At 44.7% G+C, this 19,547-nt stretch overlaps 1 protein-coding gene across 3 annotated transcripts in view; it reads left to right on the top strand.

Moving 5' to 3' along the window:
* LOC120955139 (uncharacterized) overlaps nt 1-19,547 on the top strand; it is a 438,811-nt gene that overhangs the window by 276,135 nt on the left and 143,129 nt on the right. For 2 of the 3 annotated variants that reach the window (XM_040375677.2, XM_049610695.1), the window contains exon 3: nt 16,261-16,306. The exons of the other annotated variant lie outside the window; for it this stretch is intronic. In XM_040375677.2, the coding sequence (XP_040231611.2) occupies nt 16,261-16,306 (46 nt within the window). The remainder of the gene's footprint in view (nt 1-16,260; nt 16,307-19,547) is intronic. 3 annotated transcript variants of the gene reach the window in all.

The following is a 19,547-nucleotide window of genomic DNA, read 5'->3' as shown; positions in this document are numbered from 1 at the left end:
TATCGATGATTGTAAAAAAATGGATTCAATTTCACGCGCGGGCTGTATAAATACACGGAATGAATTTAATTACCATTTTCAGCGCACAACAACTGTGCGCGGGGGGCATCGATACAGCGTTGACTTTTTGCGTGTAGCCCAACTTTTTTTTTCATCGGACGGAAATTTGGACAGGTGTTTTCGTTCACCGTTGCCAGCTTCCATGAATTGATATTTTAGCAATTTCCATTTCGAACCGTACCACACAAACGTGCGCACAAAAACGCACTCCGAGAACTGTACGCAGATAACAACTTCGGAATTAGATCAGTTTTTAGTTACATTTTGGATGGTCGTTTTTGTCGGCCGCTTTTAACATGTTTGACCTACTGTGTGTGTTTGTTTATGGCCAGCGACCTAGCTGGAACTGCTTTGGGAAGAAAAAAAGATCGTCTGTTTTTTGACGCTCCCACGCTCTGCGCTATGGTCACACTGCACGCTTTGCTATTTTTGTAACCGTTAAAAGTACTGCCCAGCGCGGACTGTTTGTTTAGCCAGAAAAGCTTCTCTTCCTACGCATAAAACATCAAAGCCGAAAAAGTATCGCGTTGCCCAGGTTGCGTGCTTCGGTGGAATGGTATGTTGTATTTGTGAGCTTTTACCTATCAGGTACAGTATCGGACATTAAGATAGGACCCTTTTTTTTCAATGCACCGTGCACTTGTTTTGCCACGTTACTTGTGTTTGTGTGTGTGTATGTGTGTATGTGTGTGTGTATGTGTGTGAGTGTGTGTGTGTGTGTATGTGTGTGTGTGTGTGTGCATGTGTGTGTGTGTGTAGTAGTAGAAAGAGAGTGTGCTTTTTAATGTGTATTAGCAAGTGCGCGGGTTTGTGTCTGAAAAACATAGCTTGCCATGATGTCATATTGCGTTGAAATTATTCTTATTATGTGTGTTATCATGTGAAACATTGTGCGTTTACACTTGGATAAAAACTAAAGTTTGCATCGACAGCAGCGCTTGTTCCTCGGACGAAAACGCAGGTGTGCTGTTTCATGAATGTGAATGCGACACCGGTGCGAAATGGACACGCGCACAATTGCAATGAACTCGGCATTCCCTCACAGGTGTTTCTCCAGTGCACGCCATTGAAAGGCCTTCGTGCATCTCTGCGTTGCACGTTGTGTGCGAATGGTAAACTTTGTGCGTGCATTGAGCTGGCGCGCAGTTATTCTTTTCAATGGGCGTTTTGTTTCATGAGCGCGGCAGTATTCTTTTCTCGATTTTGAAGGGAAGACGCTTACTCGCGTACTCGTTGATAGTTTTTATCCATGCGATGTTTTTGCTGCTCCAAAACGATGTAATTCATCGCGTATAGAAGTAGAACGCAGGCAGAGCACGGGATCAGCCGTGTCCAAGTTTTTAACCAGTGCGTTCTTGACGGTCCAAGCAAGCAATGTTAGTAACAATGGGTCGAGGTAAACGTTGTACCGATCATCAGCGCCATATGTAAAAGCGAATGGCTGCTGCTGGCATTAAGTGCAAAAGGATCGAGTTCGTAATGGAACGATCGCGCACTTTTGTAGCAAACGCGCTTCGGACAACCGAAACGTGCTTAGACAACTGAAACGCGTTTGGACAACCGAAACGCGCAAATCAACCGGACGTCCTCAGAAGACCACGGCGAAAGAAAACCGTAACATTGTTAATACATCGAAAACACACTGATCGCGAGGGCGGTGGTCCTGCTTATCACACCAAAAACCTAACCCAAAACACAAAAAAACTACTTACAAATCTATTCGAAACGACCTACTTGTGAAACAAACACACACATCAATACACATTCAAACATACATCCACACACACACACACATGCACACACACATATACACAAACACACACACACACACACACAAACACACATACACACACATACACACACATACACACACACACAAGCACATACAAACCACACATAAACTTGACCCAACGGGTGCACGGTGCGTTAAAAAACCAATGCCCTATCTTTCTGTCCGATACTGTACCGGGACATGTACATGTGAAATGATGATTTTTGCGAAATATCAGCCGTATGCGGAAAGCGTTAATTGAATGATTGCTTTAGTGTAGAAATAAATGTTAGACTTTAGATGAAATTTAATCCGATTTTGATGGGTTTTTTATTCTAAAAAAATGATAAAAATGCTGAATTTGTATGGAAATAGTTTTTGGTGCCGTGACCAGGATTCTATGACTCAATTCAAAGTACGACCAATTGTGGTTTGAAAAATATGGTCTCTGTGTGATTTGGTGGCTTCTTTAAGCAATTGATAGTAACACGTGTCTGCAATAAAGTGAAGTCATCTTCCAACGCTCGAAAAGGCACTGATTTTTACTTCAGACCTTATTCTCATGGGAGTTGATTAAATTTTCCCTGCAGCTGTATAAAGCTGTATTGCAATGAAGAAAAAACTTCCATTTCTTTATCACCATCCATATCTGACGCTTCTCCAACAATAAAAAAGTCAATCTTTATTCGGTGCCAGAAGAATGAATGCAGCATGCACGCGCGCATACGCAGCATCACAAGGGCAGGCTTTCATTAGAGCCCTTGAAAAAGTGTCCCGCCGCTAGCGGTTGTCGTCCCTCGCAAGCCGCGATGGGAAACAGCTTAATCAGTGTCACCACCGCTGGTTTGGCGGCAGCTTCCGGCACGCGGCTCGCGTGTGGCTTTTCCACATGGGACCTCAATTAAGGATCGGCCCCGCGGATCAAAACCAAACCGACCCACAAACACAAACACGAACGTGCGCGAGGTGGGTACGCGTATTGTGTGTATGCGTGTGTGGGACCGTATGATTGAGAGTATGTGTGTGTGCGATGCTCAAGTGTGTGCGAGAGCGAGGAAAATGCCACCCAATTAGTGTTGTCGAAAATACCATTTTAATGAGGCTCCCGGGGGAGGACGCGGGCTCCTATTAGGAACCTTGCGGGCGGAAAACCCCGGCTGTCGGTAGCAGATGTGGTGGTGTACGGCAAGAAGAAGAAGAGAAAAAAACGAATGAAGTGCTAGAAAATCTCACAGCAGCTGTACACCAGGAAGAGGTATGGTAAGAGTGGTATGTGGCATATACACGCGCCATGATACATCATTAAGGCGGTGTGCATTGCGCTTATTTTCTCCAAACACTTGATTATGTTTACCAGAAGCAAACAAATCCTTATTTTTCGTTTTCATGAAAACATAAAAAAAATATTAGGCATACACAAACATTTCATGCAAAAATGACATTCCGATTTGCTAAGAAAACGATATTAATCATTAGTGTTGAACCTTCCGGCTGCTCAGATGTTGTGTTTTCAATTTAATTATTGACTATTGTTTCAAGGGCCAACGGTCTGTCAATTAAGGCGAAATATTTTTAATGAGATACCCTGATTCTTGGTATTGGAAAATGATTCGGACAAAGCCGAAAATCGAAAACAAGTGGAACCACAGCTCGCTCGACATAGCATTGCTTCGTCTACAGCGTCGCTTACAAGCGAATGTTTGTGCAATTTTAATTGAAATTCCAGCCACGGAGCATACCCCGTAGAACAGGGAAAGCTATCGAACCGATCGGGAGGCGAAAATTTTAAATCCCGTAACTACAACTTTTGCTGCATCAGTTTTTTCCCTCCCAGTGCGGTAGCCAAAGTTGTGAATGTGTCAACCGCTGTGTTTCGGCTTTCCACCCCGAAAAACCATATGTCCCCCTCCGAGATACTGAAATGGAAAGAGAAAATATCACCCGGTCCCAGAATGGATAAATTAAAAATTTCCTTCCGACGGGCTAGACGGCGACAGCAAACAGTTGAAAGTTGCTGCGCTTAGTTTGTTTTTCATATGTTTTCCTGTATTTTTACGACCACTTTGCTGCCTCGTTTGTGTGAATGTGTTTGCAAGCTGTGCTTGCTTTCTACCACCGGGCTCAGCTTTTGCTCAATTTGGCGGGTGTTGAAAAATAACAACACATCGTCAGTCCGCATCGGTACAGGAACGCGTCAAACTGTTTTCCGATACAAGGAAATCGTCCTGAGGGACACACACACCCTGCCTGCAGACTGGGAATGTGGATTATAGTTCCGGGAATGTGCGCGATGAAATGTATCGTCCGGACTATGGCGCCCAAACACACCGGAACTCTGCTAGGCAGGGCGAAAACAACGGGGCAAAATCCCCTCCTTGTTGCTTTTTTTTATTGTCAAACGATCTAACCGATAGCTTCTCAAAACCAGCCTGGCGGTGTCCCGCTCATACTCGATAATGTTTTTGATCCAGCAGGGGTTGGTGATAGTGTTATTGATTTTTCTGGCGCCTTCCCTATACGAGCAACCCTCCTCGCGAACGACGACGACGACGACCGCTTTACGCATTTTTTGGCCTCGACCTCGAAAAACGAAAGCGAAGACGCGCTTGCAAATACGCAACAAAGGCCGGATATTGCACCGGTGTGTGGGTTGCGCTGAAGGGGGAACGCTGAGCAACAACAGCGCAACGTAACACAACAACAGCAGGAACGCTGAATAGAAAAGAAGGCAACAAAAACACATAATGGCTACAAAACGCCATTGAACCCATGTTGGGCGGTGTTTGTCAAGGTTTGACGCAATCGATTTTAGACGCAATTTTCGAAGCCGAAACGACGGTAGGGTAGGGTGGTTGTCGCCAAGCTAATGGAAGGTGATTTGTTTTTATATCTGTCTGACTCGCGTCGTTCGATTTGTTTCGTTGCGATCGTTGCGTACGGAAATAGGTTTTCCAGTTTAACCATCGAGATCCTTGAAAACGAAAATAGGGTCCTGCTTGCAGGAGGGTTATTATGTGCTTGAATGTTTTATTTAAGGATTTCAAACAAAATGCAAGTATTAGTTTTAACACACCAACACCTATTAGAAGTAGCGAAACAATTAACAATTGCCCCATTCACGCCGTATGCCGGATCCGGGTCGAAGGACTAAATTAATGCGCCCGAAGTGCGGTGCGTGCTATTATTTATGAAGGTATCAAGTTCCGACCAAATTTCCACTTGTGTGCCAACATTCTATTGCGCCGGTGCAATTGGACAACTGTCACCTTACGTCGCTGAAGCACCCCTTTCATCTTAAAAGCGCACACATTAAACACTCCCGAGACCGATAAATGCAATCCCTGTATCCCTTACAGCGAGCAGGAAACAAGCAAAAAAGCGCACACCCTTGTATCGAATCGAAACACTCTCTGCGTCCGCTGAGGGGGGTTATACCTAATCTCGGGCTGATGAATTCTTCTAACGAGGGTCCTATCCACGGACACACTGCAAAGTCCCATGAGAGCAGTCACAGTTGTTTCAGCGGCACATGTGTTGTGTACACAGTGTGCGCAGATGAAAACGGAGAGCCTAAAATAAAGAAGAAAAAAAGACGCAGCAACCAATTTCCGTTCCGAGGGTCTCATTTGTCCTCCTGTCTCCCTCGGGCATGTCCTTTGCGCGAGGTCCAATTAGAGATTTTCCAATGAAGAAACCCGCACTGCATCTCAATCGGAAACAAATCGGTCCTGCAAGCCGCGTGACGACCCTCTCTGGTGATGACATTTTTTTCCCGTGGATGTCCATGTGGAAGATCTCAGCTTTCGCGGGTGCTTTTTTTCTTGCCTCGACTTCTTGTACCGTTTTCTGCGTTGGTCTTTTTACAGGGCAGCCAGTTTGCAGTTCGTTCTTCCCGTGGGTATGCGAGCTCGTGGATCGTTCTGGTATCGTTTCTGTTCCCGTGGGCATTGAAACTGATGTTTCTGATCTAGTGCAGCAGGACCCGGGAAGCAGCAGTTTGGACCCGTCGGCCTGCTGTGGAACTGATTGGAGTTCCTGTACAGCTTCAAACTCTGTTAGGTTCTTTTGACAAATGGCTTGTTCAATGCTTACGCGCGGGATGAGAATAATCGAAAAAACCGTTGAAGGACAAAACACAACCATAAACACTCATTCCCGGTGACCTGGGACCGCTGCGCTATGTTTGTTTCTTTCCCTTTTTTCCAAACTACCCAACAAGACACCATTTGACTTCTTCGTTTTGTATTCGATGAGCGCTGCATGTGTGCTGTCCCTAGAAATGGTAGGACTTTACTGCGTTGTTCGTGTCCTATCCAATGCGCACGACTTGGTTGATGAAGCCCGCATCATCCGCAGTAGAACCCTAACAGTTTGTTTAGGCGGCCTTACAGTAGCTCGCCATCAGTTTTGGTGGTAGCTGCCCGGGCCACGGGACATTCAATTTTGATTGTTGCCAATGTTTTTGCCTTCTTTTCTAATCCGCTCGGCAGGGGTCCCGAAGGATTGTTACTGCTTGTGAAAAATCCCTCAGCACGTGTGTGTCTACTTTTTTTTGTCTTTTTCACTCTCTTGCTTTGAGCCGCTCGGGACCAGAATCGTTGACACAACAGCAAATCCCTCCACGGCAAAAGGTCTTGCTGAAGTTGTTAGGTGTCGATTGAACCATCATCATAATCGACATATGGTTTGACGTTTTGGAATGGTGTACGGTCGGAAGAGTGTCTGTCCCGTTAGGATGGTGTTTCCTGCACAGTGGTTTTCTCTTCATTTGGTTTCGTTCATTTTCTCCTCTCTGTTTGTTTTCTTTTTCTGTGCTACCCTTACTCTTGGGTCTGGTGAAGTGGCGATCAACTCGGTTGGCTTTGCTGATTGTATGTTGTGGCTCTTTCCGTCCGCACGATCTCGGGCTTGATGGTTGGCATTTATTGGATAGGATTTTCGGATTATTTTTGCATGTGTATAGGGTTGGGTATGGGAATTGGTTTTTATCATTGGTTTCTTCAATGCATGAGACGGGAGCTTTATTACAGCGAGCGAGCTTTATTACATGTTACCGTTCTATTTTCCGTGTTGGGACTATATCATGCTCTGTTGAAATAAAAAGAACTTGTAAAATTGTTCTATCTTTCAACTTTTTTTCGTGAAACTCATGTTCGAAATTAAATTTGAAAAAAAAGTAAAAATAAATTCAAATCAATTTAGGCTTCCAATCCGAAGAATAGCTTCCCTGGTCTAAGAAGCTACACGTTCTGCTAATTAGGAGTTGTTCTCAGAAACGACATCTTACTTCAATTTCCAATATATTCCGTTTCAATTCGTTTAACCTTGGCCTGGTTTGGTAGAAAACTGTCAAACGATTACTGAGAAATCAAGATGAAAGAAATTTTTTTTTTCAAATAATGGTTGTCGAATCGAGTCCTCCTAAATGAGGTTAAGAATAATTTGAAGCTGTTCCGAACACATCAACAATACTAAGAATCATAATATTCCGTAAGGCTGATAAAAATCTTTAATTACACGTTTGATTCGAGTCAACAGCTATCAGAACAATTAATGGTTAGATTGAAACGGCACGCCGACGTCAAAAAATAAAACTAATAATTACATATTAATAACAACCACTAGCGGTAATACAACATTCATACGACTCACTGCAGTACGTCCCTCACAGCAAACCTTATCGTGATAATATTTGTTATGCGATTACGGTTTAAATAAACCATTATCGATTCAAACTGATCGCCCCCTCCGCTTGTCCGGTGCGGTCGGTTACGATCAAACGTTTGTTTAATTTTTCAACCCAATGCCATGTTCCACGGTGGATTTTTTTTCAGCGACTAACTCCCTGCCACTTCAATCCCTGCGGTAATACTAAAGGACCAAATTATGTAATTAATATAATTTTTCACCCCGTCCTCGCGGCATCAGTGTGCTGGACGGGCGGTGGACATCAATCCGGGTCCCCGTACCCGTGAGTAGTACTGCTTACCAGTCTCTCCAGTACAAATGGTTGTGCAGCGAGGGTATGAAATAAAAATTATTCAACCAATTGGGTTCTCTCTGACCCCCATAGCGTCCGCTGTCCACGCCGGCAGACGTGGAAGGTTTCAATTTCCAACTCCTTCCTCATTTGTACAACAGAGCTTCGAAAGAGGGAAGGAACGAAAAAAAAACAAGCACACGACATAAATTAAATCGAACCTACGGGTTTGTAAAACCAGACGCACACTAGAACAGCGAGCGCTGCCCATGCTCCCGAGGGTGGGTTTGGGAATTTTTAAGTGGTTTCATAAATTTTTACATCACATAATTGAGATTTATTTTTTCGGTTCACGATGTGTCCACCGTGCTCTGGTCACATGGCGGCCTGCTGGCTGTTTCAAACGTACCTCGAGCCTGGGAAAAAATGTATCCCTCGAACAAGCGATCACCGTTTTCCGTAGCGCCTACAGGCGCAGGCAGTCTGACGAATCGGTAGTGTGGTGCTATTTTTGCACTTCATCGATTGTTCCGCTCCGGGCGATGCGAGGGACTTATCCGGCGCGCGCTTTGTGTTCACGATAGAAAGCGCTTGCATCATCATCATCATCATCCGGTGCAGTGAGCCAGAGCTGCGGTTGGGAAAATATCGACAGATTTGCACATGTTTATAAGCGTGCATGATTTGCATAAAAATGTAATATGAAAAATCAATTGCCCGTCCTGCCACTTTTCCGTGACAGTGATTTTTTTTTTGGGGGAGCGAATGGGAGGATGGCGATCTGTTTGCTGTAACGATGTATCGTAATGTGGTAGTCTGCTTCTCCATCCTCCCGAGCGCGTGAGTGTCTGGATTGCAGGCAGCGGCAGCAAGCACGAGCGCAAAAGTTGCCCCATAACGTGCCCCGAGCCCGTAACGAACCATCAATCTTTGCTTCATTTAACCTCTGGCGCTGCTGGGAAGCATTGTGTTGCCAGACGAATTGGCAAGGATGAAATATTGGAACCAGCGCCGGTGATAGATGGCCATGAGATGAGCAGAGCAGCAGAAGGCCGCACTTTAGGAAGTTTGGGTCGTTTTTTTGTGTTTTCTTTTTTGCTTCGTTTCATCGCTCCAATGTTCCAAAATCGCCCATCACCGTGGCGAAGGCAGCGTCTCGTCGGATATCTCAATATCCGGCGCGTCCCAGATCTGGCGATATCGTCTTGTGCACCAACTGACGCTTATCCCGCACAGTGTCTAGGATGGGCAAATTATGTAAATTAGAACAAAGGATCAATATCCATCGCTTGGTTTTTGCTGCGTTTGGCTGTGTTTGTGTGAGCCGTGCGGAAATCGTTGAGCCGGAAACAACTAATCTGTTCGCTTTAGTTGGCTCACGAGCGTTGGGAGCGATGGGTTTGAAGATGCAAAGATCCAAAGTTGAAATTAAACAATGTGGGGCTTGGCAAAGTTTAATCGTGTGGAGCAGCCGGCTCCAGTGTTCTTGTCATTACTGCCAAAAGAGCATACCAGTAGAGAGGGCACTCCAAAAAGTATTCGGCTTGACGAACTAAATCTATGCCCCATCGGGTTTGTGTGCTCCGAGACGGCAGACGATACTTTGGCTCGTTAGGGGGTTTCCCCGAAACGACCTGTTTTGTTACATCCATTTAACTATCAGGTTGATATGAAATTACGCCCTCAATTTCGTTGAAGATATGCCTTAAAAACTCTATCTTGCGTCGTGCACGGAATCTAAACAACCTCATGAAAATATCCCGACGGTATTAACCAAACCGGCTACACATCCTTGTTGATGCCTTTCACTTTTAGTTTAGAGTTTGCTCTCTTGCTATTTCCCACATCCATTTGCTACTCCACGATGATGGTATGTTTCAGCAAAGGAATTGGGGTGGAACGTTGCCCGTGGGCAGCAACAATCCCGTAACCGCCATTGTGCAGTGTTGAAATGTCAGGTTCTTGTTCTGCAACACACTTCACAGCATAACACTCATCATCGGGCATGAGTTTGTACCAGGGCGTGATATCAAATTTCCATCCGCAATGTATGGCTGAAAGGTTCTGACCACACCACTGCCGCCAACCATCTTTCGAATCTTTCTTTTTTTATTTCGTACTAAAACTCGAAGCACGAAAAGAGGAGAAAAAAAATCCTCCCTGACAAGCGAACTCTCCACTTCAACGTGCCTGCCTGGAAGTTGCGGTGTGAGTTCGGAAATTGCTGTTGCATTTCTTGCCCTACACACAACGAAGGTGAAGTTCGGAAACGTGCGAAGCATAGAACCAGAAAATGTTGGCACTAAAACTAACTTCCTCCCTCAGCCATCGCCGCCGTGTGCGATACACGTACCCAACAAAAAAGGGGTTCGCTGTGCCACACGTCCAACCTGGTCTGGGCACCTTTGCTCGGGCGTAACGTTCCACTGTCGAAAATTGGCTGCCATTACAAGCGGGGTCCAGCCTTTGGACGGTGAGGTCCTTTTTCCGGAATCGCTAGAGGAAGGAGGATAGACTAGCCAAAATGTGGCCAACAAAAAAAAAACTACAACAGGAGGGGAGAAAAGGGGGCCTGACATGAGCTTCGTGTCCCTTTGGTTCCGGCCTGACATGTGGTAGCCTGCGGGGTGATGAGGGTGAAACTTCAGGAAAACCATATGTTAAACACATCAAACACAGTTTTCAGCGGAGGTTCGCTCTTTTTTTGTTGTCGCTGCTGCTGGACGTTCTATACATGCAATCCTTCTCCGTCTCCGAACGGCAAGCGATCGGTGTGTGCGCGTTGAGTCGTCGAGTCGGTAGAAGGTGTACCTTGTTCCAGAATTCCAGGCGTGGACTCACCTCAAACACGACAAGTTTAGGAACATTAGCTTCAAATGGTTACCACCCGTGGTGGATGGTGGATTATATGCGGGAGACATGGCCGTTACAACACGCTGCTGGTGGTGGGGATGGTAGGGTGGGTACGTACGTGCACCACAGAAGTTAGCATAAAACGACAAGCGTGCCTGAACCCACTTCCTGATTGCACGGGGGCGCTCACGGGTTGAACTTTAATAACAAGGGTTATTGAGTTTTATTGCACCCGCGCCTCCTAGGACTGAAGCTGACGGTGAAATACCTGGAGGTAACTGTTTTTTTTGTACTCTAGCGTTTATTGGTATCTAGTTTATGGTACGGTAAACCCAATAGACTGACCTCATCGGTAGTGATGACAATTGACACATGTCCCTTACGGTGGGCTTTTAACCAAAACCAACACAAAAAAGAGCTCTGGGCATGGTTCCACAACCTTTCGGGGACATAGACCCTGTATCCATTCCATTCCACGGAACAAAAAAAACCCAACCCACACGAGCTCATGCATTATGCTAAATAGCATAAATAATTGTACACTTAACCGAATCGCATCAAAAAGCCATAAAATGTCACATTTTCTAGATAAGCTTTTGGTGTGTGTGGTTGTTGTTTTTTTTTTTTTGTTTTTTGGGCACCTATATGTCAGTAACCTCCATATCAGATGGTTTACGGTGGTACGGTGCGTGCAAAGCCACCGATCGAGAGGCACGCGGCATGGAATAAATTTATGGAAATTTTTATGTTCCACGCTGCACACGGGGCCGCCAACGAGTTATCGTTTCGTTCGTTGATTGTGAGGCAACCGCTTGACGGTGATGGATGGAGGTCGAATCATTCAAACGCTTGTCAATGTTCAATTTTACGCCTCGAGACAAACGTTCAAGATTCATAGAATATCACGAGGAGAATCATGGTCGTTCTTGGTGATATAACAGATTCTTTTATATTTGAAATTTGTAGACATTGGACACTTTTTGTGAAACATTAGTGAGGTACAAATCAGTTTGTTAAAAAAATACAACTTCTCGTTAAATATTACCCTTTAATTTCCAAAACCTACCTAGCACGTCCTACTCTTATAAGAGTTGTATGAATTTTGTAAAAAAAAAAATTGAATATTAAACATTCCAGTTCTTGACGGTGTGCCACGCCTCGCACGTCACATACATCTGCGACCGACAGACGGCTTTGCGGGGATTATGACGAATTCTATCAGAGAGTTGTTTTTTCTTCTTCTTTGTACTGTTATCTCTCAGTTTTTTTCTCTCCACTTCCTATTACTCAAATACTGCATTGAATCGAGGGGCGCAGGCAATTGCCAAACTGTGAATCACACAGGCTCGGGGCACATATGATAAGCGGCAACCACCACTCCACGCGCGATGTGCATGTTTCTAGCATTTTGGCACGACATCTGATTAAATAATGTCAAAATTTTAGATTGACGCGCTCGCACAAACACACACACCGACGGTTCTAAAACATTCCGGCTAAAACCGTCCGAATGCTGTCAAATCTCGGCGCGGATGGTTCATTCCGGCTTTCCGGCTGTCTTTATCCTTCACGAGGGGGTAAAGTTTTTGAAGTACACACGCTTTCTAACGGGTGGCGTGATGTTCATTTGAACATCAACCACGCGGTTGCTTTCTAGACGAGCAGCGTACATTATCAGATGGCATCGGTGGGAAACAGTACGCACCGAGATTTCGAAATTGCTGTATGCTTCACGTGAAGTGTGTTGCAGAAACGTGATGTGTGTCCGCATAAAAAAAGAGAGAAAAAAACGATGAACATCTTTCATTTATTAGAGCACGAAAGAAAAAAAACGTGATCCAAAAATCTTGCAAACCTCCTTGACAATGTGTCATTTTTGCCAATTTTGGGCTGTCGGGAGATTTTCAAAAGTGGAAGAACGTACTTTTCGTGTGGATTATGCAAAAATCCTCCCAATGGCTGGTACATCCAATGTATCGTAAGCCGATTAGGACTCGCCAAATAGACACAACTCTTTGTGACGAATATCCGGCGAAGAAGTTTTGCGAGTTGGGTTGGCCACATCCAAGCATTTGGGATGTTTGAGATGGATGCATGAGAGCGGAAGTCAACAACAAGCTTACAATACGTTTCATTTGGGTAAAGATGAGATTAAAACTTTGCCGAACAACTCGTTCGCTGGGGAAAAAAGTGTTCCGCAAGTGTCCCGCCATAATGTTCAGGAAATCGGGACTGTGGAAGGGATGGATTTCTTTCGGAGTGGATTTATTCTTTACCTCACTGTTGAACTAACTGAAGGATTCCATCTGGCTTATTACGCTCCCTGATTCGTTCACTGATTCTTGTTCATTCCGATAAATCGCACCCTAATCTCATCCCCGAAGCTCGGATACTATCGATCCTGTGTGGAAAATGTACGCAAGGCAAACTTTGAGTATATTGATTGCCACAAATCCCGCACGTCCTCGGGGGACTTTCTCATCTTATCAGAGTTTTCCAGCAGTCCCGCTGAACGGTGACCTTATGCCAGTTTTGCACATCGAACGCTTCTATGGGAAACTCTGTCTTTCTCTAATTTCTCGCTGCACCAGACACTCTCTATCGATCTCTCTCTCTTTATCTACTTATTTCTCTCTGTCCCTCGACTACCAAAGGACAAGTCGTAATTTGATTATCAACTCTTAATCTATCACGTGCAGCAATAATCACTATTGGAATCTCTCCATCTAGTGGAAAGCCTCCTTCAATTGAGGAAGTATTCCAGCGCAAAACACCTAGCACCACACCCAATACCGGCATTGGGAATGGTCTCCGAGGTCTTTCGTACAATAAAAACAGCTGGTGACCAAACAGAGCACAAACCCCAGAGTGGACTGGAGAGTTTTCATTGCCATGCACACAATCGGAATGGCAATTTGATTGCCACAAAATGGGCAGCATCTAAGATGAGTAATGCGGGTCTTCTAGGCGTCAATACCCTACGGAGCGGGTTCGATCGATTGATTCTCAAGTTCAATGAATCCCTGGATGCTGTGTGCCGGCTTGGAGAACATAGATTTGCTCTACGAAAGATCTTCATAATCACATGCACAAGTATGGGAACGGTAACGGTGAGCGAATGGTGAATAGCATCGGAAACGGAATTCGATTAGCATTAAAAGCGATGCGTTTGGATTTAGGCAATTGTGTATTCTGAGCGCAGCACAGCGAACACAGCAGCTGGCGAGTATATCGTGCTGAACGAGAGATATCTGGCATCCAGCAGTGTATCTCGGCGAGTTTGCTCCTCGGCCGGACCCAGCAGGGATCCTTTTTAGCGATGCAAAGCGATGGATCACGTACCGATGGCGATGATTTGAATGCCTGCGTGCCGGTGAGGATGATACATAATGGGATGTAAAAGGTACGACTTGGAATTGTGGACGGGCGTACCCCATCGATACTAGCCGGTGGAACTGTGTTAGAAATTGAAAATAGTACTACCAGCGAGCGACAGATGCAGGCAGGGTTTGTGTGATGAATGTTGTTGGTCGTGTAAATCACGGACAGATTTCAGAAATAGGCTTAGCAATGCTAGGATCACACTTGCCAGAAAATGTATTTTGGCTTTTTTCTGTGACGACCTGAGTTTCTGGGTTTATATTAATCAAACCAATAAAATAGTTTGGGAAAATTTAGACGACAGTTGAACCTTAGTGCTTTAAAAACTTCTGTACAATTGTCCTCTGAGTAATGAAACTGTAGAAAAACTGTTGTCCTTAAAATACTTAATTTGATAATATCTTTCTGTACACTCAATTGTATTTCAAAAAAATGTTTGAGATGCCTTTTCAGGATTGTTAAATATCTTGTGCATTATTAACAGTGTCTATTCTTCACAAAACACATTTTATTTTTGTGCCTGAAGTTGTTTGCTTTTCGTTTGCAAATCTGCTGAAGCATATCTGTTAAACACATACTCACACACCATCGTTAAGTAGTGTCCCAGATTGAAGTGGCAGACCATTCGGAGACTGTTCTGCAAACATTTCTTGCTCGTTGTAATATCACAAAATTCAAGTTGCATATTTCTCTTCCCTTTCCCATTTGTGAAGACTGAGACAAGCAGACCTGTAATGTAGCTATAATATTTGCATCAAGTCAGGCGGGGATGTATCCACCAGTTTCTCCCCTACACTCTGTGTTTGTACAAGGAATATATTGTGGGCTTTAGACTCGTTGCTTCCGTAACTTCCACTTTCCTCTTCTGCATACGGTAGGACGTGTTCCCGAAAATGTTGGTGATCTATGGGCAACTTTGTGAGAATACTAGTTGTCTCTACTGCGCAGTCATCACGGGGATGAGGAATGTAAAAAGGGTTGTATGCAATTCTCTCCCCTGCAAACGTAATAGTGTCCCACGGTGCAAGGATACAATGTACAACAACCGGTGAGTCAGTGCACGCTAATGTTCTGCTGCTGCCGCTGCTGCTGACACCTGCTCCGGTGGTAGCAGTGGGAGTGCCCATGTTTCCATAACACACAGTGCACTCTCCGCTGCAAAGGTGGCGAAACAAAATTAGTGGTACACTTTCCCCCAAGTTGGTCTTCAAAGTTTGCACCCAAGCGTGGGCATGAAGGGTAAAAGGAACGAATCTGTGTACGTGTTGACATTATGGTCGCCAGCACGGATCCCCCACCGGTAAAGAGCAACATGAGCGAAGCCGTAGTGCTAATAAATTTGAAATTTTTATTGCATTTCATGTTGTTGTTTCCTGAGATTTTTCCTACCGTTTTAGCATGGTAAGGAGTGGGTATGGCGTTTAGCAACTGGCCCAACTGCCTTTATTAATGTGTGTGAGTGTAGACCCGGTGGCAGCTGAAAAGCACAGGGGTGAGAGTGATCGGGAAATCCGTTTATTATTTTTTGCCCAACTGGTTGCTGTTACTCGAGCGGCTTTTCCAAAAACATGCACTTGTTTGTTTTAAAATGTGGGATTGGCTCCTCAACTTACCACCTTCGTTTTGGAATTGTATTCCTGCGGGGTTTGTACATGTGTGAGTTTGTTTTATAGGGGCGCGTCAGCTTTCAGGCGTACCAGGTCTAACAAGGGCAGGAGTATGGGATGCACGGTGAACAGATTGTCCACGAGCTGTAGCATTGTGCATGTTTGTATTAGCTAACAGTCCACCCGGCGGTTACTGTGTTGGAAAGCGTATTCCACCAACTCATTGTGGTCAGTTGGCAAAATCAGTGCCTACAACACAGCGCAAGGGTATGTGAGTGTGTGGGATAAAAACAAGGATTTGATGTGATTTTAGGATGTTATTTCATGGAGGGCGTTTTTTGTGTGTGTTTTGCACCGAAACTATGGACACAGATTATAGCCACCCAGAGTTTTGGTTATGAACCAGCTCCAAAGTACGTAGCAGTGCTAACTTGTCGACATCGTCGTTATTGTACTACCCCGAGCAAATGTGTTGTTGTCTGCAATGTGCTTCATTCCCAGGTACCACGCTAAGAGGGCTCTCCAGCGAAAGAGAGTGCATTGAATTTAATGAATTTATTTTTGTACCTTTCCCTTCCCCAACTTTTCCTTGAATTCCCCTTTTTCAGTGGAAATCACGGTGGTGTGTCATGCGGAAACTATCACCAGTTGCAGGTAAGTGTTTATAAGTGGTGCAACAACCGGGAATCTAGATTTTGGGGGATATTTTATTGTCATGTTTTTCGCGCTTTGGAGCATCGGATTTGCGCCATTGCACTATTTGAGCTCTTAACAGCTTACCGGTAAAGCAATGTTGCTGGAGGTTAATTATGCAGAGAGATTATACAGGGCGTACTTCTGTTGGGTTCCGGCGTAAACCAACAAAGTGGAAATGTGGAATATTCGGATTAAAACGGATAAAGTGGTATCCACTTTTTTATGATGCTTCCCGGTACATCCTAATATTCTGAGTGCTAAGAAATGTTTCATGTTTAATAACTTTTTTCATTAAATGAATTACTATCTAGGTCTTTATATCTTTATACAAAATTGCAATCAAGATGATTGAATCTATTCATTACTTCCATGTTTTGTATGAGTCAGCATCAACGCGAATGAAAATTGGAATGTCCTTTGGGGGGTGTCATTAAAATCGTACCCCACCATCATGCGTCATACAATTTAAGCTTGCTTGACAGTAGATATGATTTTGCAATTAACGTCCCCTCGCTCAGATATACAGAGAATTCGTTATGTGCCCAAAACTTTCAAACCGATTTCCATTTACAACCATTCCATTAAAAAGTCCTAATGGACAAGATGTCACCCAAGTCGTTAGGCTCGGACTCCCTAGAGAGTAATGTGTCTCGGTACTGTTAGAAATGCCGTCTAACTACGGTGGTTTCTTCTTTAGAGTCCAGTTTGGAAAATATTCCTCAGACATTCGGCAAAGTAAGAACGTTCTAGTTTGCAGTGCATTAAGCTTGCGTTGAAATCGATCATGCCCATCATCACACTGCCCCCACCATCATCGTCAGCAACTGGGCGCAATTTTCACCTATTCAGCGTGTTGCCGTTCGTTCACTCTCGTGATTCGCGGTTAGGGAAATTAATTCCAAATTGAGGATATCATGGCTTCAATTCAAACTTTTTGATAACTTCTCCCATAAAACTTTACCGTCCTGGGTGGGTTTGGTTAGCTGGGTGAGTAGCAACATGCTCGACACTCAACCTTCAGTAAACCATCAGCTACATTGCTCCCGAAACTCCCGAAACCACAAACGCGTCCAGCTGAGGGCGATAAAACCGGAAACAAAGTATCGTTGGAAAAGGGAATATGGGAGTGAGTGAGGTAGAGAGAGCGCGCGCGATCAGTTCGTCTTGGACGAACGGCAGTGATTTATGATGATATGTTTCCTTCCGTTATCAACGAGACGGGGGCGCTGTGAAAATCCCCGTTAGATTTGAAATGACGACGGTATGGGAGACTGCGGGATGCAGGCGAAAAACACGAACTTGGTGAACAATATTTCATCCCGAGGTTGGAAAAAATACAACCCAAAAATTGGGTGAGGTTCTTGCGGTGCAAACATCTTATCGAGGTTATTGAGAGAAAGAGAGAGGCGTTGGAGCAGCGAGATCGATTGAGCGAGCAGGAGTCATTAATTCTGCTAATCTTATCGCATTGAGGAGTTGGTTCGAACCTTTAGCTATTTTCGAAATGAACCAGTGAGAATTGCTTGGACGCTCGTTAAAGACTTTCAATGTCTCTGTGTTACTTTCATACATTCCATAACGTTGAATGAAAAGATTCAAAATTCTAGACATGCAAAACGTGATGTAGACTTGGTTGTGTTCTAGCATTATTAATGGTTACTGACGAAGTTTTACCAACAAAACTCCAATGCATGTCTGACTGTCATGAATATTTAAATTTTTCAATAAAAACTTGTACATCTTGGCAAACGGCTAGGCAACAGTTGTATCTTTGTCGTTCAACCGTCGGTTGGCACAAAACGAAACAAATCAGACAACAAATAACACTCGCTCGGGTTGATTCTTTGCACACCATTATTATTACCCAGACTCAACTCGTCCGCTCATCCCCTGGAGATTTCAAATGAAAACTTTGTCCTGCCGACAACAATTTGCCTCCAACCGAACAAGATCAGAAAGGCAATCAAGGCAGCACCCGTTGTTGGGTCCGCAATCACAGCGTTAGCTGAAAGAAGTTGAAAGGGGGAAAAACCTCCAAAGCTTTCTTCTCTGGTCTTATTGGCATCGTTGGTGGGTGAAGAAAAAAAAGTATTAAAAAGACACCGATGTGCTTGGTTTTGATGAAATCAAATTTGTCGCTTTCGATCTTGTCTCGAAGAAGTTTGTTTTGCTAGCTTCGCTAGCTTTATACACCGCCCACGCAAAAGGGCAAAACGATATAGATCATGTGAGCGGTTCTTTCGTTTGCTTGGATCTGCTTAAATGGATTTCTTCTGTAAATCAGTACAACGCTCATACTTAACAACCGTTAAGGGTTCCTTCCTTTGCTCTGGTGTAGCGGTCCCGCACAGCTTTCCAAAGTGTAGTGGCAAACCCAGGTGTAGCGTATAAAAAAAAAATACAAAATCCCGTACGACACAGGGCAGAGTTGACAAATGAATGCTCGCGGCCCGGCTCAAGTGCTCACCGGTACACAAAACCCACGCACAGCTGCCTTTGTAAAGGGGCTACGGAAACGATCCCGAGCCTCCTCTTGGCGAACCTCGAGGTCTTAGCACACACACACACAACCCTCCAATAGGTCACTGAGATCAACTCGGGGGAATTATGGTTTGTCTCGAAAGGGTTCTTGGTTCTTTACTTCAGCCTTCGCCTGGAGAGGGTTTAGATATTGGTGCGTTGTTTGTTACTCTGCCTGCTCCCGCGGTCTGCTCCAACGAACTTGCTCTCCCATTCACATCCGACTTCTTGGATCGGAAATAAGACTTGCACAAAAGAGAGGGGACTTGCCCCATGATGCGGTGTATCGAGCACCACGCTGGTAAAGCGGAACTGGAGTGAAAAATGGTGTTAAAGTAAGAACTCCCATTCGGCTGCCGCTTTGGGCCACAGTTCGCTTTATCCCGAGACGAGACAATGAAGGATGATTGTTTGCAAGGTTCGATGGGCGATTTTTCTCCTCTTGTGTGCACTCTCTAGACGGGCTTTTGTTCTGCAGGGAACCAGCACGCGGGGCAAAATGGATGTTATGGCTGCTGTTGACGGATGATTGCTTGCCTGCACCAGCTGAGGCCTTTTGCTGCGGGCTGAGATGATGGTTTAGAGCCGGGGCTCCGTCAAGCTCAAGGACCCATTCGTGTAAATCATCGTGTAAACTCATTTTCAAAGCGTATCCTGTTCAACTTCTGCACGGTTAATC

This window comes from Anopheles coluzzii, chromosome 3 (assembly GCF_943734685.1).
Source record: "Anopheles coluzzii chromosome 3, AcolN3, whole genome shotgun sequence".
NCBI lineage: Eukaryota > Metazoa > Arthropoda > Insecta > Diptera > Culicidae > Anopheles > Anopheles coluzzii.
Note: the sequence above shows the minus strand (reverse complement) of the source record. Positions and strands in the feature narration are given on the sequence as shown.